At 41.3% G+C, this 27991-nt stretch overlaps 1 protein-coding gene across 1 annotated transcript; it reads right to left on the bottom strand.

Annotated features, from left to right (window-relative positions):
• Nucleotides 1-353: 353 nt before the first annotated feature.
• Nucleotides 354-27991, bottom strand: Msl2 (MSL complex subunit 2). Its single transcript, XM_048417415.3, has 2 exons — nt 26680-27991; nt 354-4206 (listed from the first exon to the last, which is right to left on the bottom strand). The coding sequence occupies exons 1-2, from the start codon at nt 26819-26821 to the stop codon at nt 2615-2617; spliced, it is 1734 nt and encodes a 577-aa protein (XP_048273372.1). The 5' UTR covers nt 26822-27991; the 3' UTR covers nt 354-2614.

Below are 27991 nucleotides of genomic sequence, written 5' to 3'. Positions count from 1 at the left end.
TACTTTTCTTCAGTAAGGTTATCGTGGACAGACCCTTTACATCCTAGTGCTTCATGATGAAAATACACTCAATGAATCTAACCTAAAAGAAAAACTGTAAGCTCTCTAATGACAAGAATAGAGTATTTAAGATATACCAATTTAAATACAGTCTTATTTTGTCTTGTTTAGTAACATATCCTGATATATCCAGATCCTTCAATAAATTCTTAGTTAAGTCAGCATGTCAGCATTACTTTTAAAAAACATGTCATAGAGAAAAACATAGAACCAAGGCACTGTAAGTACGCTTCCCCAAGCTAATACAGACAATTCAGAACATGCTATCCCAAACTCTTCAGTATTCTACAACATAGAATTAGAAAACTATCATTTATTGATAGACTTAAGGTGTGATACAGGTTTCCAAAAATGTGGCAGTGAGAATACCAGCATAAAAAAGAGAAACTTGTGCTAAAAACAACCTGAATTCATCATTGGCAATATTACATAACAATCCAAGGTCCTCACATACCGATTTCCACTTTTGTCTATATTGCCAGCCTCCCATGCATCAAAACACAAAGCTAAGATTATCAAATTTGGGGAGTAATGAGGTACTCCCTGAGTTTCAAGATAATTTTAGGAAAGTTTGGGAGATCTTCAAAATAAAGCCTAATTATCCATGTGTACAGTCTCATTTCTAGTCATTTTTGCAGTGATCATTAGTGAATAAAAAACAGAATTACATGATTATAGAGCAGGGGATCTGGTCCAACACAAACTGTTACAAACTTTAGGTAAATACATGGTTCATAAGACACTGCGACCACTTAAAGGATTTAAATAAATTCCAAAATTTGGTAAGCAAATAAAGACAAGACAACTAAGAAGCATTTTCCACCATTTACTCTTGTTATCAAAAATAGTTCAACTCTTCTTGCAAAACAAAAACAAAATCGTACATACTGGACACATACATCACATTTTTCTTCCTATGGCTTTAGCCCACCCCCGCCCCACCAAGAGACCAAAAAAAATTTTTTTTTGTTTTGTTTTTTTTTTTAAAAAAAAAAAAAAGCCCAATGACAACAACAAAACGACTACCTGACCACATTCACAGAAAATGACACCAGGATACACTACAAAACAGGAGGTGTCATCTGCTCTGTGTCCAAAGGATTCTCTCTGTGTCTTTATGAGGCGAGGAACCATCATTGAACATGCTGTGTGCCAAATCAAAACAACTCCAACACTTTAGATCTCACCAGACGGTGAATGCAGTAGGAACTGGAACTTCCCTAGCAGTATTTCTCTTAAAATAAGCACTGCCAAAGCAGTGACTCTGAAATCACAAAGTTCTCTCTATACCTAGTCAGTCCTTGCTTACCTGGGCTGTGCTCTTTCAAGCGACTGACTAGACTTCCCTTCAACAGAATGTCTGTCTTCCCCATAAAGTTAATAGGAAGAAGTACATTAAAACTCAAACACAGTTGTGCTTTACATGCAAAAGAGCATTCTAAAGAAAATCCTCCGAGCTTTACACCTACCTAAATGCACAGGCTTCATCAAAGGCATCTTTTATTAAGGCCTTGATAAAGAAGCCTTCATTATGAACAGCACCCTTTAAAAGAAAAAACAAAGGAGTATATTCAAGGTAAAGCCGGTGGCAAATAAACAGGAAATAAAAATCAAAGAAGTCATCAATGGCAATAAGTATAATGCATAAATCTGGGAACATTTAGGGCATTATTCCAAAATTATTTTAAATAAAACCCAATTTTTAAATTCTTTTTATATTTTTAAAAATTATGTCACGAACTATATAAATTCAATTATGTTCAGAATAAAACAGCTCTTCACTTTATTTATCAAATAAAACATTGCTCAAAGTGAAAGGACTTAGGATTTTCTCATAGAAGTGAGTCAGATAACTAGAAAGGGGGCTGAACTCATAAATATTTAAAGCATAAACAGCTTAATATTTGTGGTCTGACAGAATTTATTTGTTCACTTTTTAAAAGACAGATTTCTTAAAACATTCTAATGAGGGGGTAATTTTCTTTCATAATACTGCTGATTTAAGAACTGCTACATACACGCCAGTAGCCAATTTTCATGATCAGAAATGGTATTATGTCAGCACAAAGGTTGAGCTGGACACATCAGCTTCTCACCAGGAGAAACATCACTGCAGCATCTGAAGGCAGCACAAGGTCTCCTGGTAAACTAATGGCTACTTTTCCACAAAAAAATTAGCACAATCTTTATGGGCCGACTGGATACCACTTCCTTACATTTTTAATCATCAACTTTGATTATGCACAAAGCATGACCATAAACAATGAGGTTATTGTTATTTTCCTTGCCAAAGTTCATTTTGTATAAATCAGTTGCATCAGCATTTGTTCTCAAACTATGAGGTTCTGTAAGAACTAAGAACATATAGTTGTAGGGTTACTCCTCCATTATCTGCAAACTATTTCCCCGACACTAACACATATAACTTAGCAATGAAAACACTTGATACAAGTGATCTATATGCAGGAGCTCCGGCAAGTTAAACCAACAGAACCATAGCTGCCGTAGAACTGTAGATATTTCCTACCAGGGGTAGGTTTCAAGACCCACTGATTTAACAGTCGAATCTCATATCTATAGCTTCATCCAAACTTTTATCATCGTGTGTACTGGCAGCTAAAAATGTCGTTACTGGGGACCCTGTGACATTAATTACACTGGTGCTGGTACTTGCATTACGCACAGCAATGCTAGTCACGTTAATGCCCAAAGTGAGCCTGGTCTGCTCCAAGGCCTTTTCTGGCACCGCAAATGCCTCCAGCTTCTTCTCCCCATTGGCCATATAGGAGTTTTGGCAGCCACGACATATACAATCCAAGCAGGCTTTCCGGTTAGAGTAGCAAGGGCAGCGTTGGCCGCGGCATGTAAGAACACTTGGATTTTGAGTAGCACGCCCACATTTACATCCTTTCTTTTCCTGGGGCTTTTTGTACACAGTCTTGGTAGGACTTCCTGGCATAAAATGATGACTAGCAATCTTTTCCTTTACTGCTTTGTCTTTTTTAAGAATACCTGGCTTAGATTTAGAGTGGGATTTCTTGGATCCATGTTCATGACTCTTTTTCATGCTTTTAGTAGATAAAAGTACAGTTTTGCTGATCTTGGGTGTCGTGCCTCCATTGGGAACAGTTGCTATAGGCTGAAGAGAGATTTTGCTTTCCCGCTTCACTGTCACCGGAGCAGATGCTCCCAGTGTTGGGCCTCGGATAATGGTAGAAATTGGAAGTGGCTGAACTTTCTCACTGTCGCTTTCAGATCTGGATCTTTTGCGATTCAACTTTGCTACCTTCGGAGTTGCTGCTGTACATGATAACCCATGAAGTGCAGGGCTGGTAGACATGAAAACATTATGGCTAAGAGACTGGGAAGAAAGCTGCAAAAAAGGTCCATTAGATACAGTGGCTTCCAAGTTTGGTTGCAAATTAGGACAGCAAACCTCTGTATTGGAAACAGTTTCTAAACTTCGGAGTACTTCCTCAACACTCAGCAAAAGCGAGTCCCCGGGTTTTATGTCTTCACTGAAACTACAGATATCAATACCTGTGGAGCATAGGTCAGTGGCTACTGTGTCACAGACAGGGGGGAGGCTGTCAGACAGATCCTCAGTTTTTATATCAACAGTATTACACACGTCAATTGTATTTGGATGTTCAGGTGAAGGGATATTTATACCAAATCTATCTATTGAAAGCCCATTGTAAGTGGGCAAACCATTGATAACAGAACTGCCAATAGCAATGCTGAGGGTGCTTTCAGACATTGGAGATAAACTAGCTTGAGGATCGGCTGTGGGCTCTGAGGTTGAAGGTAAAGGGGAATGTGTCAAACACAGAGTGAAAGATGAATCGGAAGGTTTCTCTGTCTCCTCACAAAACAATGATCCGTCATTAAGCAAAGCTAAAATATCAGAAGAACAGTCAACTGCTTCTATTATATCCCGCGCCAGTGTTGTCTGGGTTATATATTCACACAGTTTCTTGTAGCAGTTCACGAGGATGCTTAACTGCTTGTTTTCCTCAAACTGCTCATAGTCTTTGCACCAGCTACATGAAGGTTTCATCATCATTTTCTTGCCTTTACAAGTTTTGCAGACATAGTGTTGGCAGGTGGAGTTGGTGGGTGCAATAGGATCTTGTAGCAAATGTCCTAAGAGGGAGGAGGAGGAAAACACAGATTTTAGTAAAACTAATTTACACTTTCATATAATGGAGTTCAGCAATTATTCTCTTAAAACTGAAATTGGTTAAACTCTCTAGACCGAGAAGCGTGTATATACAGAAATAACTGGAGAATATCAACAGCTCTCTTCATTTCTGTAATACATTCCCCACTCTGTTATCTCAAACCAGTCTTCCTTGATTCTGGCCTTAGCCATAAAATGTCACCACCAACCGTCTTATGGCATTCTCTTTAAAAGTTATCAAGAGGTAAAGCTTAGCGGCCAAATCATGAGGTGTAGGCTTAAAACCCCTGAGGCCTCAAAGTAATGCAACACAATAGACTACTTACTGAATAATCAGTACAAATGTAATTTCAACCAGTTATTTTATATACATGAACCATAATTTTTAAATTGTTTTTATTGAGCTATATTTTTCTCTGCTCCCCTCCCAACCATAAACTTTTAAAACCAAAATGTAGCTACAACGGGCAAGGGCCTCATTTATTAAAAGAAAAAGAAGTTTTATTCAACTCAAATTCTTCCACAAGGAATCAAAATGAGGGGAAATATAAGTCAGACACAGTGGCACACTCCTTAAATCCCAGCACTAGGGAGGCAGAAACAGGTAGATCTCCGTGAATCCTAGGCCACTCTGGAACAGTGAGTTACAGGACAGCCAGGACTACATAGAGACCATGTCTCAAAAGACCGGGGGTGGGGGGTGGGGGGAGTGGATGTGCCACCATGCCTAGCTCAATACAAACTCTTTTTCAAGTTAACAACTTACCTCTACATACTCTTGTGAGCTGTTACATTTAAATGGATTACAATAAAGAAAAACAGAAGTAATGCTGCACTCTAATGACAGAATTAAAAAATAACTGTATGTAGTAAACCACAGGCATCCTAAGTGTAGCAACATATGAAAGAGAAGTGGGGCTGGGTAGTTGGCTCAGCTGGTAAGAACACTGGCTAACTGTCAGGCAGTGGTGGCTTTTAATACCAGCATTCAGGAGGCAGAAGTAGGTGGATCTTGGTGAGTTCGAACTCAGCCTGGTCTACAGAGTGAGTTCCAGGACAGCCAGAGATGCACAGAGAAACCCTGTCTCCAAAAATAAATAAATAAAACCTGGCTAACAACACGTGTGATGCAAGCATGTGAACATGCACTCAAATCCCCGGAAACCACACACAAAAACTGGTTGTCGTGGCACACACCAGTACACAGTGAGGGTAGGATAGTGGGGAGGACCATTGGAGCTGACTGACCCTAGTCCCAAGTTCAGTGAGATCTCATTTCAATGCTATAAAAGGCATGGAGCAGGACACCTGATGTCCTCTCCTCTAGCCTCTGCTCTGCACACACAACCTGCACACGTGTGAATACACCACACACAAGTAGTCTCCCAACTTGGAACAGCTATCAAATTATACATGACCTATAAATATGAACAAGGAGTGAGTCAGTAGTGGTGCATGCCTTTAATCCCAGCACTCAGAAGGCAGAGCAGGAGGATCTGTGAGTTTGAGGCCAGTCTGGTCTACAGAGTGAGTTCCAGGACAGCCAGGACTACACAGAGAAACCCTGTCACAAAAACCTAACCTACCCTCCAAAAAAAAAAAAACCACCACAAATAAGGGAACAAAGGTAGACTCAGTCCTCTTATCATTCATTACGCCCCTACAGAAGCAATTGGTTTTTAGCTCCCAATTCAAATGGTTCACAGTTGACCCAAAACAATTCTTCATCTTCTAAATCATATAAAATGGAAGATCAAGAAGGAAATGAAGAAAATGTCCGAATGTTTTTTCATATACCTAAACTGTAAGCTAAAACACCATAAACAAAATTAGAAAGCATTTACTAAGCGAAAATAGAAACATAACAACATTTAGGAGAGACAGTCCAGACTTGACTGGAGGGAAGCTATTCTCTTTACAAGGGTCTGGACTGAGGCAGGCATAGCAGTACACACTTGTATCTTAGCTACTTAGAGGACACCAAAGCAGAAGGATAAATTAAGCCTGGGAGTTTAAAACCAGCCTGAGCAACACAGTCTCTCAATCTAAGTCTGCATCAGAAAACTGAGTCAGCCTCAAGCCCTTTCCCCTTTCACTGTACTAGGAGAACAAAAGTTTAAGCAGAAACGGATGGGGCAGAGAGTTCAATCTATAGCTCAAGATTAGTTTCTATTACAGAGCAAGACCTTGTTTCAAAAATAAATTTAACTTTATCAAGGAGGAAAAAAATAACAAAACCAGAAATAAAATTATCTCACCAGTGTCCTACAGAAATTTAAAGAACTGAAAATACCTTCAAAAACTTTATGCCAACCAGTCAATCACCTTGGACAAATTCCCAGATAATGATAAACTGACACAAAAATTAAAAACCTGAATAGACACAGTGCAAGTAACATTATAAAATAAAAACTGAAAATCCTAAGAAACGCTAAGGCAAACTGTTCATGGTTTTCAGTGTTGTGTGTGTATCTGTGTGAAGTCCACATGAGGAGTCTTTGTCCCTCTATCTCCACCCTACCAGTGCTAGGTTAGACAGGTCTTCCTTGCCCGGCTTTATACATGGGTACTGAGAATCCACACTTGGGTTCTCATGCTTACACAGAAGGCACTTTACCCACTCTGCCATCTCCCTTACCCCTTCATTTTTAATTTTTAAGTAACACCAAAAATCAGACAACAAAAAGTATTAAGACCCATGGTACTAAGGCCATCACAAAGACGAGATCACAATCATTAACAGACAGAAAGAGAATCTGACATGCAACCCAAAACCTTTCCATGTCTAAAATGTATTTCCAGAAAATTAAAAATAACTCTTTGTTTTGTTTTGGTTTTCAAGACAGGGTATCTGTGGCCTCGCTGTCCTGGAACTCACTCTGTAGAGCAGGCTGACGTTGAACGCAGAGATCTGCCTGCCTCTGCCTCCCAAGTGCTGGGAATAAACTTCTTTAACCTACAGCAGACACATTTTTTTCCACTGAAAGTTATTTGAGGGGAAGAAGGCATTTGGCAGAGCTGAGAGAATCAAGACACTCAGATTGAAAGAAAATGGAAAACTAAAGGTTAGATTATGCCCACATCTATACCTAAAATCTATATGTAATCCGAAGAAAGTCACTCACAAGAACTTAGAAATCAATGAGTCTAGGAAGGCCATAACAAAATGCAAAATGATAATTGCAAGTTGTGTTTCTATGGATCAACTCTCAGTAATTTATATTTCCCAAAAACTTCTACTTAAAACTAACAAAAATGCATTTTAATTATTTAGGAAAACACTTTAGAAATATTTACATACAGTTGAGATTAAAAATGGCAAAATAACTTTAGAAAACAAAAATTCGTTTCTTTTAAAAGTTAAATTAAGGGGCTGGAGAGATGGCTCGGTAGTTAAGAAGGAGTTCTGGCTACTCTTCCAGAAGACCTGGATTTGATTTCCAGTACCCATGTGGTTGCTTCACAATCTCTCTTCAAAGTCAAGCCTCAAAAGCTCGGTCTGACACCCTCTTCCAATTTCTGCAGGAACCAGGTACACATGTGGTGGTGCATATGCAGGCAAAACACTCACACATAGAAAATAATTTAATTTTTTAAAAGATTTATTTATTTATTATACAACATTCCTTCCATGTACACCTGCACACCTGCACACCATAAGGGGGCACCAGATCTCATTACAGATGCCTGTGAGCCACCATGTGGTTGCTGGGAATTGAACTCAGGACCTCTGGCTCTTAACTGCTGAGCCATCTCGCCAACTCAATAATTTAATTTTTTAAATTAAAAAATATTCATGGCTCAATCTAAGGATACACAAATAAATCATTTATTTTCTTCTCTTAAGTGCATATACAATCTTGAGTAACAGGGAAACATTCTGAGAAAATTATCATTAGACTGTATCATTACATAAATACAATGTAAACTACAGCAATAAATTAGTGAATCTCTCAGCGTGCTCTCTTGACACAATTCAAGAAATGGTAAAAACACAATATATATAATGTTGCTGCTAGTGTCAACACACTATACTGCATTAGAGCAAACTTTTTTTTTAGTACAAGTACTCTAAGTCAGACATGACAGCGCATGGACAGCTGCGTGTGCTCGTGAGTGCGCACGCGCACACGCACACACACACACACACACCTGTAATCTCAGCATTGAAATGGCAAAAGTAGGAGTTTAAAAACAACATGAGCTATATTATATAAAGGGACACTGTCTTTAAAAAAAGTTGTCAAGAACTAAGGTTCTTGCTCACAGGTAGAGAGCTTGTCTGGCATGTGCAATCCACAAATCCAAAACCCAACACTACAGAAAACAAGTACGGCATGTATTAGTAGACACCTATGTCAGTAACACAGGCATTTGTTCAGAAAGCACCATCAAACCCAGCTGAAGCACTGTCTTTTCAATTATCCATTCTTAACAGTGGGGTAGTTTAACAAAAACTATTTTGATTGGATTACTAGGAAAAACTAAGGTCAGGAAGCTGAGAGGCACACAGACACACAGACACACACACACACACAACTGACAATCACTTAAGACACTTAACAAATGTCAATGACTTAAAATTTTTTCTAGTGAGCAGTGGGAATATAATGCAATAGCTGTTATAGGAGGGGAACAAACTGAGGGTAGGAGTGTGGAAAGAAAGCTTCCTGTGGAGGTCTTATTTGAGTTGAAGGAAAAACACTGTAGGAAGGGCACACACATGAAGCAAGCATGGCATATTTTCTAATATATGAGCAATGACAGAATCATAAAATATAAGGTTTGTGATTGACTGACCATAGAAATCACTTGTTCCTATGGTCTCATTTTAACCAAAATGGATTTTCATAGGTTATACATCCAGGTAGTATCAATAAAAAAGATGAGTCTACAGACTCCCAACCTAGTGTTTTCATCCATGTCTTCCCCCTATTAACCAACAGGCTGTCCTCAAACTCACATGGGAACTAAGCATGAAATTTAAAACTTCCAATTTTCTTGTGCCCACCTCTTAAGCACTGAGATTGCAAACACTTCAGCTATGCCTGGCTTAAAAAGTTCCTGGGAAATCACAAAGTTTCACGTATACTAAGAAAGCACTATTTACCAGGTGAGCTGCATTTCCAGCCCCTTACTCTAGTATTATTTTTCTTATCCAACACCATCTCTATGGCATCCAACAATCTCTATGGCATTTACTGAAACAATTTTAACTTATTTCCTCATTTATTATAAGCAATGATTTGATTACTAAAAGCGAAACACAGAATGAACAATCAACTACTAGATAAGGCCTTTACTAGGAAGAGAGAAACAGACATGTGTTACCCATAACTGTAGAAGAAGAATGAAGAGGATAATCTCATCAAGACATATATGATAGTTTGGCCTTACGGCTCACAAACTGGGGCTGCAGAGTCCTGCCTAGATTCTCTATGACCCCATTTTCTGAAACTAATCTGAAATTCTTCAAATAAGCATATGTGGTGGTTTGAATAAGAATAGCCCCCCCCACATATTTGAATGCTGAGTCATCAGGGAGTAGCACACTTGAGAAGGATGAGGAGGTGTGGCCTTATTGGAGGAAGTGTATCACTAGGGTTGGGCTTTGAGGTTTCAAAATCCCAAGCCAGACTGAGTGTCAGTCTCTCTCTGCCTATGAATCAGGATGCAGCTCTCAGCTATTTCTCCAACACCATGCTTACCAGTTGCCACGCTCCCTGCCACGATCATAATGGAATCATCCTCTGCAAAATGTAAGCAAGCCCCAAATTAACTGCCTATTTTTCAAGAGCTGCCTTGGTCACTGCGGTGGTGTGAAAGAAAATGGCCCCCACAGGGCGTAACACTATTAGGAGGTGTGGCTTTGTTGGAGTAGGGGTGGCCTTGGAGGAGGTGTGTCACTGTGGGGTGGGCTTTGAGACCTCCTTTGCTCAAGCTACTCAATATGACACAGTTGCTTCTGCTGCCTACAGAAGGAACTCTCAGCTCCTTTTCTAGCACCGTGTCTGCTGCGTGCCATCAATGCTACCTGCCATGACAATAATGGACTAAACTGAACATAGCTGGGAAGCAGTGTTGCTTTCTCTGCTAAAGAGCCCAACAAGGGAAAGTTCAGCCTCCACACCATTTGACAGCATTGGAAGCCTTTGCTGAAACTGCTTGAGTATAATGTATGGCATATTTACCATAAATGATAGTATTTCAGATAGCCTTGATTTTACACAAAATTGATTTATAAAGCATGGTCATTTATAAAATGTCCTAGAGGCAGCAATAAATCAAAACTGACAAATCAAAACAGGTCTTAAAGTTAAGCCCTAATCCTCTTGACTTCTTAGAATAAAATATACAACACTGAATCTTATTCATAACCCATTCAGCCTAGATTCAGAGTCTAGTAATCAAAGGCAGGGATTAAAGACTGAAAGAAGTCAAGCAATGTGTCTCATAAAATCTCAGCACCTGGGAGGGAGGCTGAGACAGTGTTGATCTGTTTGAGGCTAGTCTTGGCTATAGAAACCAATTGGGAACACATTTGGAATCCTAACCCTTGTGAGGCTAAAGCAGGATCTGGAGTTTGAAGTCAGCCTGGACTATGAGTAAGACCCTGTCTCAAACAATCATCCAATGAATATATATTTCCCCCAAGGCAAAATATATTTCTCCCAAGTCAAAGGTCTAAGATAGGATCGAAATAATAATCCTTTCAGATTCAATCTGGTGGTCTAATTTTTTTTTCCTTTTTCAAATGAAGAATTAACTGCTTAGGCTATCTTCATTAAATAAAGCATGTCTCTTAGTTGCACACAATTGTTCTCCTGCACTTGGGGAGGCAAAAGGATTGCAAATCTACATATACTTAGATCCTATCTGGAAAACAAAACGAACAAAAACACCTTTTCTCCTTCTTTATCACTTATAAATAATTCCTGTGGTCCTGCTATTTGCCATGCTAGAGCCTGGCACCTATCATTTAAGAAAGTATTTTCTGGAGTTGGAGAGATGGCTTAGCACTTAAGAACACTGAATAGTCTTCCAGAGGAGCTGGCTGGGTTCAATTTCCAATACCTAGAAGGTCTCACAAATAAATGTCTTCTAACTCCAGTTTCAAAGATTCCAACAGCCTCACATAGACAGACATACATGCAGGTCAAACACCAAAGCACATTAAAAAAAATAAAAAATAAAAAATGTATCTTCTGAACTTTTTCTCTACTATCTTTGAATTAAAAAACCAAAAGTACGCCTCCAAATTAATGATCTAGAAGTTTCAAAACAATAATTAGAATATCTTCCTTCTTTTAAAAATATTTGTTTGCAGGGCTGGAGAGATGGCTCAAAGGTTAAGAGCATTGCCTGCTCTTCCAAAGGTCCTGAGTTCAATTCCCAGCAACCACATGGTGGCTCACAACCCTCTGTAATGGGGTCTGGTGCCCTCTTCTGGCCTGCAGGCAAACACACAGACAGAATATTGAATACATAATATAATAAATAAATACTTTAAAAAAATATTTGTTTGCAGCCAGTTCAGGTTGCCACATAGGAGAGCCAGGTGAGTCTGCTGGCCTGTACTACAGACAGACAAGGGACTACGCAGCACATACTAACTAGCTAGAACTGACAAACTCTAGATACATCAATACCATGCCCTCAGTAAAGAATGTAAAGAGTTTTCACATGCATGCATACACAAGCACAAATTATACATAAATGTTTACTCATGTACACACATGCATTCATACTGCATACATAGTGGCCAATAAACAATGAAATTAGAAAAATAATTAAGCTGCATATGATGGTGCACACCTTTGATCCCAGCACTCGGAAGGCAGAGGCAGGCGGATCTCTGTTAGTTCGAGGCCAGCCTGGTCTATAAGAGCTAGCTCCAGGACAGGCTCCAAAGCTACAGAGAAACCTTGTCTCAAAAAGCCAAAACAGATAAGTAGGTAAGTAAAGAACTCAAGGCAGGTGTGCTAGCACACACACCTTTAATCTCAGCACTCCAGAGGCAGCAGCAAACACATGTGAGTTGAGGCCAGTCTCTTCTACATAGAATGTTCCAGAACAATTCGGGCTACACAAAGAAACCCTATCTTAAAAAATAAACTCAGCTAAGAAAAAATTAATATGAGACCAGAGAATCCACTTAAAATTTTACTCTTGACATTCCAAAGGTCAGGTCTGTTTTTAAATTTCTGATTAAGCAGCATTTGGAATCTGTTAAACTTAGATCCATCCAGTTTATTTTAATGATTTACCACAAGGCAAAAAAATGCCTCAGAACATTAAATAAAAAGTAGTGCTATAACTAAGGTTTTTAGAAATTATTAGATCTCTAATCAAATAATCAAGTAGTGATGCTCAGAATAGTATTAACCTCTTTAGACAATCCTAACCACAACCCTATAACCTATTTTCTTTATAGCATCTAACACAATCACAGTGTTAACAGAACAGAGTTTTAAAATAAGGAAAGAAGATGACAAATACACAAAAGTCACTAAAATTGGTGACTGAGTATTTTGATCACCAAGTTGGGAGAGTGATGAACCTGTGATTCTCCTCCAATGGGTGGAGGGATTCTACAAAACCAAACTCAAAGTAATGTTGCTTGTGTTTGTTTTTGTTGTTATTGACGTTGTTATTTTTTGTTTTTCTCTTGAGAAGGGATATGGTTGCTCTTCAGTCTGAAGTGATCCTCGGGTTCCTGCCTCCTGTACACTACCACATTCAGATACAAGTTATTACTTCTAAGTTCACTATTGCTTTAAACCACTAGGTACTATTAGATGAGAGACTAGGAATGGCTACACATATGCCAATCTGACCAGGGATTAAGAACTAAAACAAAGAACAGTACAACACTACAACTGTGCTTGTTAATGAAGCCAAATTGTTTACTGAACACCAGAATGTCAACTATGACAAAACATTTTCTAATATCAAGGTGGTAAGGCAATAGTTTATAAGGACAACCTCAACAAGCAATTAATGGTATATATTTAAAAACCACTCATCACAGATTAAGTGGATGATTTATAACTACTCAAGCCCTCAACAGATTCATAAACAAGTCATGCTTCATTTCAAATTCTAGCACAAATTAGAGACTGCCAGATATCGTTTATCTTAATAACAGGACTTCTATAGTGTTTGCAAATACTGAGCACTTTTGTAATATTTCATCATTTTCCTATTTTAGCAAAGCAATGATATTGTTCATTTAATTATTGACAATAAGACGCACACTAGTCCATTATGCACAATTAAACTGATCCACAACTGAACAATCACTCATTAAATTTAGAACCATATTTCGCAGGAGGTTTGCTTTACTGCCCTCTCTCTTGACTGTCTAAGACAGTGTCTCACTGTGAAGTCCTGGCTGGCCTGGACATAGCTCTGAGGGTCAGGCTGACCTTGAACTCTGAGGTTAAAGAGGTGTACCATCCTGATTTTACTGCCCTCCCATAAATGCATTAGCATCTGTAAAACATTATACTTGTGGAGAAAATTGGCTAATACAATGCTGCTTCAACTTACTGAGCATATACCATTTTTATTTGATTATTTTATTTTATTAACCTCATACAAACAGTATTCCAACACAGCACTACTGTCATCCATCAGCTAAGCATCTGCCATACTCTAGATCTGACTTAGTATCTAGGGATGTGGCCCCAGTACGTGCATTTTTACAAAAGGGTCCCAAATCCTAATAAGCATCAAATTCAGAAACCATTAATGACATAACCTTTTGTTTTTGTTAACACAGAAGTCATCTTTCACAGTAACAAGAATTCCTGGAGATCTTTTTGATCAAGCCATCATAGAAATAGAAAATATGATTAAATGCTAAAAAAAAACTGGTCAGTATATGCAAGGCTATAATATAAAATTCGGTGTCAAAACATACAAATTGTGACTTTCCTCTATCTAACAAGAATATTACCTAAATTACGCTTTTAAAAATGCATTGTGGTAAAGGGGGCTGATGGAGAAGACTCAACAGTTTAAAGCACTTGTTGCTCCTACAGGACCTGGATTTGGATTCCAGCAATCAAAAAAAAAACACCAGCTTACAACAGTCTATAACCCAGTTCCATGGCATCTGGCACACTCTTTTGGCCTCATGGGCACCAGGAACACAAGCAGTGTAATACACACATGCAGGCAAATATATATGTCTTTTTTGTTAACATTTTGGGGTTGGGAAGCTCAGTAGCAGAGTTTGCCACACAAACATAAGGTTTTGAGTCCAGATCCCCAGCAAACACATGCAGAAAAAAATAAAAATAAAAATGGGATGTTACAAGGTTAGAAACGAATATTGAAGGCCTATAAAATGAGTGGGGTTGGGGTGCACGATATAAAATTCACAAAGAATAAAAAAACTGGGAAGGAGAAAAGTACTCCACAATAAAGTTCTAACTTCAGCACTAAAGGACAGAAGCTCACTAGAGCTGGGCCAGCTAGCCTAACCAAAAGTGAGCAAACTTCCAGTCCAAATAGAAACCTGTCTCAAGAGATTCAAGTTAAGAACAATAAAACAGAATACACAATGGCCTCCAACTTGGGCTACATGGTCTGTCTCTATAGGTTTTTAAAAAATAAGAGCCATGCATAGTAGCACACACTTACAATCTCATAAAACACGAGGGATCCGGTAATTCAGAACCAGTTTTGGTTAAGTAATGAGTTTGAGACAATTTTTTTGGGGGGGGGGAGTTCAAGACAGGATTTCTGGGCTGGAGAGATGGCTCAGAGGTTAAGAGCATTGCCTGCTCTTCCAAAGGTCCTGAGTTCAATTCCCAGCAACCATATGGTGGCTCACAACCATCTGTAATGAGGTCTGGTGCCCTCTTCTGGCCTGCCGTCATACATGGAAGGAATGCTGTATACATAATTAATAAATAAATAAATTAAAAAAAAAACAAACAGGATTTCTATGTGTAGTCCTGACTGTCCTGGAACTCTCTCTGTAAACCAGGCTGGCCTCGAACTCACAAAGAGTCTCCACCTCCCGAGTGCTGGTATTTAAGGTGTAAACCAACATTGCCAAGTGACAAATCTTGTCTGTAAATTTACAAACTCTTTTATAAACAGACTAAAATACATTATATTAAAAAATCATGATATTTGGAATTGCTTTTACTAAAATAGTTACCATTTTATTACTAAAGGCTTCAGAACTGTAAACACTTCAAATATTCAAATATCACCTGCAATCACAGTCTTTATTCTTTTCAAAGATGAATGTATACTAAGCAGCACTCTTCCCCTCTTTAAGACATTTTTAAGGTTTTATTACCAAAAGCATCTAGAAATTCATTATAATTCTTATCAAATTCCCAATGACATTCTTCACTAAACTATTTTTTTAAAAACCCAACATGCCAGAGGACACTGGAGGAACCACAATACTGAATTTCAAATTATATTGCAGAGCAACGGTAACAAAACAGGACAGCACAGTACTGGCACAATGGACACACAATCCAATGTGAACCAAAGGGTATCAGTAAAGGCACAAGGATCTGAACGCTATTAACCAACTTTATGAAGCCAAAACAATACAGTGTTCTCTGGCTAACAGATAAGATTGACAAGCAATTTTTTTTCTTATCCAAGTAACAAGGTTTCAGAAAATAATTCAGGTTCCAACATTAGAAATGTTATGCATCTAGTGTCGAGAGCATAAGAAGAGCTTTTCTACATCCTTCACTGTCCTGAATTACAAACCCAACTATTTACAAGGTCAGTGGGGTAAGGTGGGGGGTGGGGGGGGATTGTGATATTTTGTTTGTATTCTGACAAAGCTTGCTTGGAGTCAGAGGGCGGAGCTAGTCACTAGCTAACCATAGAGGTCTGGGGGTCTGTATAAAGAGGAGACAGGAAGTATAGGCGGGCAACCAAACTAAGGATGATGGGAAGGAGAAGGACAGAGAGAAGTCCCAGCCAGAGGCAGAGGGAGCAGGAGATGAACATGCCATGCTAATAAATATACTGCGATTTGGTAGAGCATAAATAAGGAATATAGGTTAACTTAAAATGTAAGCATTAGCTAGTAACAAGCCTGAGCTATCAGCCTAGCATTTACAAGTAATATTAAGCCTCCAAGTCAATTATTTGAGAAGTGGTCTCCAAGTATTTAGAAACAAGCAGGCAGGAGAGAAACATCCAATTTCAGGTATGGGTACGGTGTGGTGACAATGTCCGGGTGTGACTAAGTACAAACAAGAGAAGACATACTCCTATTGTCAAGGAGATTGGGGCCTTCAGACTCCAGCCAGTGATGCTTTATCATGAAGAAATGCTACTGCTGCATGGTCCAGAAGGCCCCAAAAATGCTGATTTACATGTGAACTACACATTTTGAAATAATGATAATAAACATTACTTTTTTGGTCAATAAGAATGCCAAATTCATAACCCAATTTCTGTTCTGTCTTTAAAGACAGAGTTCTCAGTTGCCCAGGCTAGTCCTGAAGTCTTGGATTCAAGTGACCTTTCTGTCTTAGCCTTCCCAGCAGCAGCTGGATTTAAAAGCACACACACATTACCATACCTCAACAGATTTCTGGTTTGTCTGTTTTCATAGTGTCTTACTACACAACCAAGATGATCTCAAATTTGAAATTCCCTGCCTAAGTCTCTGTAGAGCTGGAATTAAGCATATGTAAACCCAGAGCAGGCTTCAAATTTCAGTTCCAATAAACTTCATTTTCCAATACCCAGGAAAATGTAAATGCTTTATACAGACCACTAGAGCGAATCATCTCATGTAGTCACACACCACAGGACCTTGGACACAAAAGTCCTTACTTAGCTGCTGCAGCAGTAACTCCAAGATGCTTCCTGTCTCAGAAAAGACAGAAACCTGCCTTCCAAAAGTCAAAGGGTAAATTTAACCAAAAGTTTTCTCTCCAAGAAAAACAATCTGATAATATTTACCTAAATAGCTGTATGGGAATTGGAACTCAGTGATGCCATGAAGGAAACCCCAAACAGGGCCCATGACAACATTAACTATGGAGAAGACTCAGCTCCATTCAATGGACTCATCAATCTGGTGTCTTCTAATCTTTGATTTCTGTATTATATATGGCCAGAATTTCTATAGCAGGCATGTTTTACTTCAAGGGATATGTTCAGCAAGTTTCCAAGATCCAAAATCTTTGGGGAAGGGGGATGTAAAGAGAAGGCTTGGCAGTTAAGACTGCTTGCTACTCTAGCAAATGACCATTTTGTTCCCAGCACCCTATTCAAATGGCATACAATGACCTCTGGAGGATCTGACTTCCTTTTCTGGCCTCTTCAGGTACCTACCCATGGACAGCACATATATACACATACGTACCTACATGCAGAAAGAGACAGACAGACTGAGATACAGAGACAGAAAGGAGGGAAATAAAAATAAATCTTAAAAAAAAAATAAGTTTAGATACGGGCACTCAAGAGACAGAGGCAGGCAAATCTTGAGCTCGAGACCAGCCTGGTCTACAGAGCAAGTTCTAGGACAGTCAGGGCTATGCAGAGAAACAGTATCTCAAAGGAATGGGGGGAACGTCGCTAACCATTTTTTTCCTGAGATGGGGGGGGTGTCTCACTATGTAGACATGGCTACCTCTGCCTCCTGAGTGCTGGAATTACAGATGTATGCCATCATGCAAGGTTCACACTTCAGTCTTAATTCCTAACTTTGGCTTCAATCTCCCCGAAGCCATCAGACCTCTCCCTCAGCCTTCAGTAACATAATGCTGAAATCTCTACACCACTTGTTTTTGTCTTCCGAGGCAAGAGTTCCACATAGCCCAAGTTGGCTTTGAACTCTTTATAAGCTGAGGATGACCTTGAATGTCATTCTGATTCTCTGGGTGCTGGAATTAGAGGCGTGTACAATTGACTGTGATCCAAGGATCAAATCAAAGTCTTCTCAAATGCTACGCAAGCACCTTCCAACTGAGCTACATATATCCCAACCTCATAACTGGTCTTATGAGATATTCCACTATGTGGCCCAAGTTGGTCCCAAGCTCCTGGCCTCATGTGATGACTCCCCTTTCAGCCTCCCCAGTAGCTGAGACTACAAATGTGCATAATTGCACCTGTATCTCTGAGATGTCCTCATGGATCTAAAACCTAGTTTACCTAATGTCTCCCCAAACTCAAAGACCTTCCTTACTTCATTTCCACTATCAACTTAATTACCTTTGATCTCTTCCATTTTTCCCTTTTCTTGTAGCCTATGTTCCAAGATCCTTAGTAAATGTCAGAAAACAGTACAGTATACTGAATGATTTTTTAATATAAATACATACCAATAACTGTAATATACCATAATAAAAGGTATATGAATGTACACCCTCTCTCTCCAAGTGTGAGTATGTGTGTGTTTCTAAACATTCTGCTACCAGTGAAGGAATATATATATGCTTAGTATCTGCAAGGCCGTTATTTAACTCCAGCATTAGTGCAACATGGTGACATATGCTTGTCCCAGCACTTGGAAAGCAAAGGAGCAGATTTCTGTGAATTCCAGGCCAGTCCCGTTTGTACATAGCAACTTCCAAGCCAGTCAGGGCTACATAGTGAGACTCTTGTCTCAAAAACGAATAAGCATGTTTTAAAACACCACTGAAGAACCCTCTTTTTTCCTTCTCTTTTACACTTTAAGTTAAAGGCTTTCATCTTTTCACTGAAAGAAGTATTTTCCAGTGTTTTCTTGGGAAAATCCAAATTGCTAGTATCACTCCTCTTGAGCTCCTGTTAAGAAAAATAAGGGTTACCTGAGCATAAGCACTGTGGTACAAGAAACCCCGCATAGTGAGTTTAATAATCAAGGCCATGAAGTAGTGCAGGGTCGGCAGCACAGCAGTGAATGCTCCGGACAAAGGTCTACCCAGGGTAGGAAAAGAGTAAAGACAGAGTAGCCTGGCAATGGTGGCACACGCCTTTAATCCCAGCACTGGGGAGGCAGAGACTGGCAGATCTCTGTGGGTTCAAGGCCAGCCTGGTTTACAGGACAGGCCAAGGTTACAAAGAAAAACTGTCTCTCAACAAACAAAAAAAAAAAGAGTGAGACGGCACAAAGACCAATTTAATGCTTAGGGGGTTTTTTGTTTGTTTTTTATTTTTCTCAGAATTTTCCTTTGATATTTTTAGGCTGTGGTTGACTACAGGTTACTGAAATTGTGGAAACTACAAATAAGAGAGAATTAATACTTGAGGTATTTATATACCCTTGTTCATTACACTGTTTGAAATAGCCAAGAGACAGAAGCAACCCAAATGGCCATCTAAGGAAGAATGGATAAACAAAATACATATATACAACATAATTATTCCTCAGCCTTAAAAGGGAAATAGTCTCATGACATGACTTGGAGGAACCCAAAGACATTATGCCAAATTGAGTCTATGTAGCCTTGGCTATTCTCCAAGTCTGAATCCTCCTGTTTCCTCTCCCAAGTATTGGAATTACAGTCATGTGCTGTGATGATATTTTGTTTTAACAAATAAAGTTTGCCTGAAGATCAGAGTGCAGATCTAAGCCACTAGAGGCCAGGCAGTGGTGGCACAGAGTTCACACAAAGGTAATCCTACTAGCACATGGGATCCCATACCTTTAATCCTAGCACTAGAGAGGTGGAGACAGGAGCTATACGCTGAATAAAAGGCAGGAGGAGACAGTCTGAGGCAACCATCTGATGTTGCAGTCAGCCTGAGGATGTAATCTTAGAAGGTAGTCTTGAGGAGATCGCCCCTTTGGCCTGAGCATGGGTAGAGATAGGAACTCTCTAGCGGCTGGCTGCTCTACTTCTCTGATATTCAGCATTAACTCCTATATCTGACTCTTGGTTGTTATTATTAATGCCAACTAGAATTGGTGCTACAATGTGCCACCAAACTCAATGAGAATAGCACACTAATTATCAAAAGAACTGTTTTTTAAAAAGGATAAAAACAAAATGATAATACACAGACAGATGGCCTTTAGTTTAGCTTTTCTTTAAAAAAATTATAAAATATGTCACTCATGGTTACATGTTCAAAAATACACATCAAAAGAAACCTGGTGTTTATAAATTAATTTGCTCTGACACAAAGCAAAGCATTTCTGCCCAAAGAGAATCAAAACTCTTGACTGGAAACAGATCTCCATCATCACTCCTCCACTAAACCCATTGTGAGTCCACCATGACTTTTACCAATAATGGAAAAACAAGCAAAATAAAAGTAATCCTTCATAAAGCTACACCTGTTCACTTCTCACAGCTATTTTTCATTCTCGGAGCACATGTTAATGATGTGGAAAAGGTCTCTTTTCATTGACACAAGTACTCATCAATTCAACAAATAATTTTTGATAGCAGTCAAATACAGAGGTACAATAGTGGCTAAATCAGTGGACTCCCACCTACTCCACAGCACTAGGAGGGCTAAGAGAAGACAACAAGTGTTAAGGTGTCAGACACTGACAATCACACACAAGCTTGGTAACTTAAAATTCAATCCTCCAGACCCCATAAAGAGGAGAGCGCCAACTCCCCAGAGCTCCCCTCCGACGCCCATGCATATACACTCACACTAACGAGCGCTGTTTTAAAGTCCTTAACATACAAAAACAAAAACCACTGGTCACTATGTAACACTGTCACACGTCAGTGCAAAATATTAATCTCTACTCTAGGCCCTTCCTGTAAATAAGAATTATAATGTCTAAAAGGTAAGCCCACCCTCATCTGACAATAGATGGAGATAGAGACGGAGACCCACATTGGAGCACTGGACTGAGTCCCCAAGGTCCAAATGTGGAGCAGAAGGAGAGAACATGAAAAAGGAAATCAGGACCGTGGGGGGGAGGGGCATTCACCCTCTGATACAAGGGGACTGATTGAATGAGAGCTCACCAAGGCCAGCTAGACTGGGACTGAACGAGCATGTGATCAAACCGGAGTCTCTAAATGTGACTGACATGGGGGCTGACTGAGAAGCCATTGGCAATGGCACTGGGTCTTGTTTTGTCTGCATGTACTGGCTTTCTGGGATCCTAGTCTGTTTGGATGCTCACCTTCCTAGACCTGGAGGGAGGGGGGAGGAACTTGAACTTCCCACAGGGCAGGAAACCCTGACTGCTCTTAGGACTGGAGAGGAAGGGGGGGGGGGGAGAAAGGGAGTGGAGAGGGAGAGGGAGTAGGGGGAATGGGAGTTCTAACAGTCTAATTTGACTCTGATTATCAAACTTGTACCACTTAAGACTGACAACTTTACAAAAACCTAAAATCCACACAGCATACTGTATCAATTCTCAGAACAAAAGAACCCAACTACCTGATAAAGTCAAGCTATCACTTAATATAAGACCTTAGAGCAGACACTTAAAAACAGTACTCAGTTACTGTTTTAGCCACTTCCTGTGATCTGGAAAGAATAGTGATTCTCTTTAAATATACAAAGTAACTTGAAAAGAAACGGTAATATTGCTAATAAACACTTCAAAGAACAATGACATAATCTGTAACCCAGTGAATATTCCACATTTAATAACTGACCGGAGTGTGTAGGCTCTTCCCTCATCATGGGCTATTAAGCACCGTTGGGCTGGAGACCTAGCTCACTTAATGAGCACTAACTGCTCTTGCAGAGGAATCAGGTTTGATTCCCAGCATCCAAAAAGCAGCTCTGTACCAGAGGCTCTAACGCCCTCTCCTGGCCACAGCAGACACTGAGCGCACACAGTGCAGATATACATGCTACTGTCAAAACACCAATACACACACACACACACACACACACACACACACACACACACACAAAATCCCCCAATTTCTTTCTTTCTTTCTTTCTTTCTTTCTTTCTATCAATCTATCTATCTATCTATCTCTATCTATCTATTTATTTATTGGTTTTGGTTTTTCAAGACAGGGTTTCTCTGTAGTTTTGGGGCCTGTCCTGGAACTAGTTTGTAGACCAGGCTGGCCTCAAACTCACAGAGATCCGCCTGCCTCTGCCTCCTGGCTTCAAACTCAGAGATCCACCTGCCTCTGCCTCCTGACTGCTAGGATAAAAGGCATGTGCCATCACCACCCAGCCCCTCCCCAAAAAAATGTGGGATATCAAGCACCTAGCAAGGACCAACCCAAGACTTTCAGTAGATTTGTTCTTGTTCTTAAAACGGTTTCAAGACAGGGCTAAAGAGATAGCTAAGCAAATAACACATACAAGGCAGCTCAGAACCATCTGTGACTTCAGTGGCAAGAGATCCATCAACACATCCTGGGCTCCAAGAGCACATATTAGGTCTACACACATGCACGCAGACAAAAAACTAACACACATACAATGAAATTTTTTTTAAATGTCTAGTTTTTAAAGGCACTACAGCTAAGCAGAGTGGCACATGCCTTTAATCCCAGCACTCTAGAGGCACAGAAAGACCAACTGTCCTCACCAGGCGGTGGTGGTGCACACCTTTAATTTCAGCACTTTGGAGGCAGAGGCAGGTGGATCTCTGTGAGTTTGAGGCCAGCCTGATCTACACAGAAATTTCGGGCCAGCTAGGGCTACATAGTGAGATCCTCTCTCTTTCAAAAAAGAAAAAGAAAATAAGTGGAACATTCACCAGAGTTGGAGAAACAGTTCGTCAGTTTAAAGCACCTCCCAACCAAAAAGAGAAAAAAGAAAAAGCACCTCCCAGCATACACTGTTACTACAGTTCCACAAGATCCAATGCCATCTTCTGATTTCCTAGGGCACCTGCACACCCCTGGTGCACTCAAGCACAAGATAAAATAAAAAAAAAATCTAAAAAAAAAAGAGCCCACACATAACTCAAATTTAAGGGAAAAAAACAGATAAAGAAAACTAAAGCAAATTTTTTTTTATTATGTATCCAATATTCTGTCTGTGTGTATGCCTGCAGGCCAGAAGAGGGCACCAGACCCCATTACAGATGGTTGTGAGCCACCATGTGGTTGCTGGGAATTGAACTCAGGACCTTTGGAAGAGCAGGCAATGCTCTTAACCTCTGAGCCATCTCTCCAGCCCCAACTAAAGCAAATTTTAAAGCAACTTGTGTACCACAATTCAGTAGTGTGGTAGTTTGAATGAAAATGGCCCCCACAGGTTTGTAGGGAGTGGCATTACTTGAGAGGATAAGGACTTGCAGCCTCGGCCTTGTTGGAGGAAGTGTGGCCTTTGAAGCTTCAAAAGTTCAAGCCAGGCTCAGTGTTTCTTTCTGTTGCCTGCCAATCCAGATGTAGAACACAGCTACTTCTCTTGTCAGTCTGTGAGGCCACCATGCTTCCTACCACGACAATAATGTACTAAACCTCTGAACCTATAAGCCACCCCCAATTAACGCCCTTTCTAAGAGCTGCTGTAGCTGGCTGTGGCGGCACACATCTCTAATCCCAACACTTAGAAGGCAGACACAGTTGGATCTCATTGAGTTCAAGGCCAGACTGGTCTACAAAGGGAGTTCCAAGGCAGCCAGGACTGTTACACAGAGAAACCCAGTCTCAAAAACACAAAAACAAAAACAAACAAACAAAAAAACAGGAAAAAAATAGTTGCTGTGGTCATAGAGTCTCTTCACAGCAATAGAAACTCAGCCAGGCATGCCTTTAACCTTTAATCCAAGGCAGAGGCAGGCAGATAAATCTCTTGAGTTCAAGCCCTATAAAGTTCCAGGGCAACCAGGACTATACACAGAGAAACTGTCTTGAAAATCCAAAAATAAGTAGGGTGGTAGTGGCACATACAGTTAATCCTAGCACTCGGGAGGCAGAGGCAGGTGGATCTCTGTGAGTTTGAGGCCATCCTGGACTACAGAACTAGTTCCAGGACAGACTCCATAGCTACAGAAGTAACTTTGAAGCTGGAGAGATGGTTAGCAGTTAAGAGCACTGACTGCTCTTCAGGAGGATTGAAGTCTGACTCCCAGCACCTACATGGCAATTCACAACAGTCAATCCCAGAAGACAAGACACTCTCTTCTGGCCTCCCCACACACAGCATACATGTGGTACATATACATACTTCATACACATAAAAATAATCTCTTAATGTAGCTTTATATTTCATGTGTTTTGAAGCTTATGTTTAAATTATTAAGCCCATTTTTAATTAGACCACCACTACTATGAAGCCACTTTAAATAATTTAAAAGTCCACCCAACTTGGTGGCACACACCAAGAATCAATCCTTGTACTCAGAAGGCTGAGGCAGGAGGTATCCAGTTTTGAGGCTAGTCTAGGATACATGAGATCCTGTCTCAGAAAAACAAAATAAAGATTGTAGTTCATCAATTGAATGCTTTTGCTTATCTAGATGCTCAAAGTCCTGGGTTCTACACTCAGCAATGCAAAAAATAAGATTCCAAAGTTCCAAACACCTAAGCATTATCCAAAATCACCACTTCCTAGCAGATCTTAAGCTCCACCCATCTAGAAGGGGGGGCCTATAGTGCTAGCAGATAATGGCTTCACTAGTACAGCTGTTTGTGGCTAGCTACCCTACTGACCTCTTGCCTCTACTTTACCAAGGCAACAAATTCACCTACACTCCTAAAAAACAAAGCCAGGAGTGTCAGTGGAGAAGGCAGGTCAGCACCATAGCCTCAATCTTAGAAACACTCTTATGAAGTAAACTCAGAAGCAGAGAGTGCTCTTCAATAGGCATCTGAGAGCCAGCGCCACCAAAACTTAAAAATGAGACTGCAAAAGGGAGTACCATTAAACCAAGCAAATTCTCCGTACGCTTTTCTTTGTTATCCTTCAACTGAAAACCCTAAGCCCTCATTTTACACAGTAAGACACGGAGGCCTAAAGCAGTTAGGCGATTTTCCCTAAGTGACCAATAAAAGTACTCGTCATAACAGTGTTAAGTCACTTGGTTTCTTAAATGTTTTTGAGATTAAGTACCTGACGAGCAAAAATCCAATCTTCACCCTTTCCATACCACTTCAGTGACCTGCCCTGAGCAATACAAAAAGGCTGGATTGAATCTTGAATATCGGTTCTACGCATCAGTTATTACATCGAAAAATTAACTCTTCCCCACTTAAAGTGTCTCCACCCTTAAATTGGCACTGAACATGCAGGCAGATTAACAAACCTCAAATGAGCACATTAACTGGAGTGCACCATCAGTACCTTGCTTGTTGCCCTTTTATTAAACGTTTCCTGCTGTGTATGCACTTTTGCTTTTTTGTTTCTCCTTTAATAGGTGGAAGATTTATACGACCTCAAGAGAGACCTAGGATAACCGTTCTGGTTTGCAATTGTCAACTACTTAGTTATTAACACAAATGACTGGCCCTTTAAATACTTCCAATTAGACAATGCTATTTTCTCTCATCTCTTATAAATAATTCTTAAATATCATAACCATCAGGGGTTAATATCCTTTTAACAAAAGCATCTAAAAATAATCCTCTGAAACCGGACATGGTTGTGCATGCTTGAAATACCGACGTTCGAGAGACAGAGACACGAGAATCACAAGTTCGAAGTCGGCCCTAAGTTACATAGAGAGGCCCTGCCTTTCATTTAAAAAAAAAAAAAAGGAAGAAAAGAAAATCTGCCAACCCACCAGATATTAAAATGACAGAAAAACTAATCTGAAAAAAAAAAAAACCCACCAACTAAAGAGTACCATGGGAGCTGGAGAGATGGTATAGTGGTTAAGAGCACTGACTGCACTTCCAGAGGACCCAGGTTCAATTCCCAGCACCCACATGGCAGCTAACAACTGTCTTTAACTCTACGATCTGGCAACCTCACACAGACATACATGCGAAACACCAATGCACATAAAATAAAATTTTAAAAAAAGGAGTATCATCAGCTTCACTAGGTCACTGCTAACCTTCAAGCCTATTGTAGAGCCAGGGGCACTGAGGTGTCTGGCTGGAGGTGCAGCGAGATTATATCATCCACAATTATTTAACGGGTGCAAAAACGTTACATGGATATGTGACAATGTTCGACCACATTTAATCATAGCGGTTTTCAACCCGTTTCTGCAGCAAAGGCTTTAGAAAAAAAGAAAAAGAAAAGGCAGCATGCTGCTGGCATCTCAACCCCATTTAAGACATCACCACTACATGTGTGAAGCTGTCATGGAAATTTTTAAGCTATATTTAAAATATAAACCACCACCAGAGAGATGGGTCAAGATGAACGAATTAAACCGTTTTGAACGTTAAAGCCGCCGTCCAAAGTGGCCGGGAAAGGTTCTCCCCCTTTCTGAAACGCCGGGCAAAAGTCCCTGGGCGAGTTTCAAAACTAATGACCGTACATTACGGCACAGTGGCACCGCTTAAAGTGAACTACCGAGACGGTCAACCGTTCGCGCTCCTACTGCCAAAGGGCCTCAAGAAAACAGGCAGGGAAAGGGGAACAATAAAGCGTCTCACCGCAAACACAGCAAGAGAGGGACTGTCGGAAGTAAGGCAAGAGCCTGTTAATCTCTGTAAACGCCTTGGGGTCTCCGGGGTCGTAGTTGAGCACTAGGCGGCTCGCGGAAATGTAGAGAGCAGTAGCATTCACGGGGTTCATTGCAGACACTTCGACACCAATGGCTCCCGGTTGAAAAGAAATTCCGGATCCAAGTTTGTAAGCAGCCGGGGAACAATGGCGAATTTACAACAATTCGAAAGAAATCTGAGCAGAACCGCTGGCCCAAGCAGCAACCAAAATCCGTGCAAGTTTGTGAAGCTGAAGCGATCCTCCCACACATGGGGCCTTGCCGCCCCTCCTCCGTCCCTGAGACTTGCAGCCCGAAAAAAAACAGAGAAAAAAAAACTAGGGTTCGAGTTCGTCCTAGACAGCCGTGGCTTGGCTGCTCCGGCCGGGATCGGCGCTCGCTTTAGCCCCGCGGCTCGGCGGGCGGCCTGCGCTCGTGCAGCATGTCCGGCCGCGGAGGCCCCTCCGGATGGAGCTGGCGCGCACAAGAACGGGCCCGGTGGGGTCCAGGCGGGGCACTCTTCTCTCCGGCCGCTGGGCCCTTACTCCATCGCAGCGCCGGCGCGGAGGCAGCGGGACGACGAGGACTACCGCGCAGGCGTCGGCTTCCCGGGTCTAGTGCCAGCAGCTGCGGCGGCCGAGGTTGCTGCTGCTGCTGCTGCTGCTGCTGCGGGTGGTGGTGCTGGTGGTGCTGCTGCTATTGCGGCGGGCGCGCGCCGCTGCCGTTCTCGCCATGCCGGACGCGGGGCCCACGCTGCGCCTGGCGCGGCGGGCGGGAGGCCCCCGCCCGAAAGGAAGGCCGGGGAGGAAGTGCGCGCGGGCCCGCGGCGGCAGGAGGGGGCGGGGAACAGGCCCGGCAGGCAGCGGCGGCGCCCCTAGCTCCTCAGCCGCACACACTCGGGGTCACCAGCGCAAGCGCCGCCCCCTCACAGCCCGGCCATCTTTTAAGTCCGGCACCGACGACTCCTCCAAGCGCGACTGCCACCGCCGCCTCCGCCGCCTGCCCAGCCGCGGCTCGGGCGAGCTCACCCCGCCAGGCCGCCGCCGCCGCCCAACGCGCACGACGAGGCCGGCTGCAGGCCCCTCCCTCGCGCCTGGCCGCCCTCACCCTGCCTTCACGCGCCGCTCAAGCTCGGTTGGGCCGGGGCTGCTGCGGCCGTGGCGGATGGTGCGGCGCGTCAGGCCCGCCTGGTAACGTCGACCGTTACCCCAACGGGCAAAGACACTGTCATCCCCGAGACTCCCCCGCCGCCGTCGTCGCTA

Source organism: Myodes glareolus, chromosome 4 (genome assembly GCF_982192425.1).
Source record: "Myodes glareolus chromosome 4, mMyoGla1.1, whole genome shotgun sequence".
In the NCBI taxonomy this organism is placed as follows: domain Eukaryota; kingdom Metazoa; phylum Chordata; class Mammalia; order Rodentia; family Cricetidae; genus Myodes; species Myodes glareolus.
This window is presented reverse-complemented; position numbering and strand designations above follow the sequence as displayed.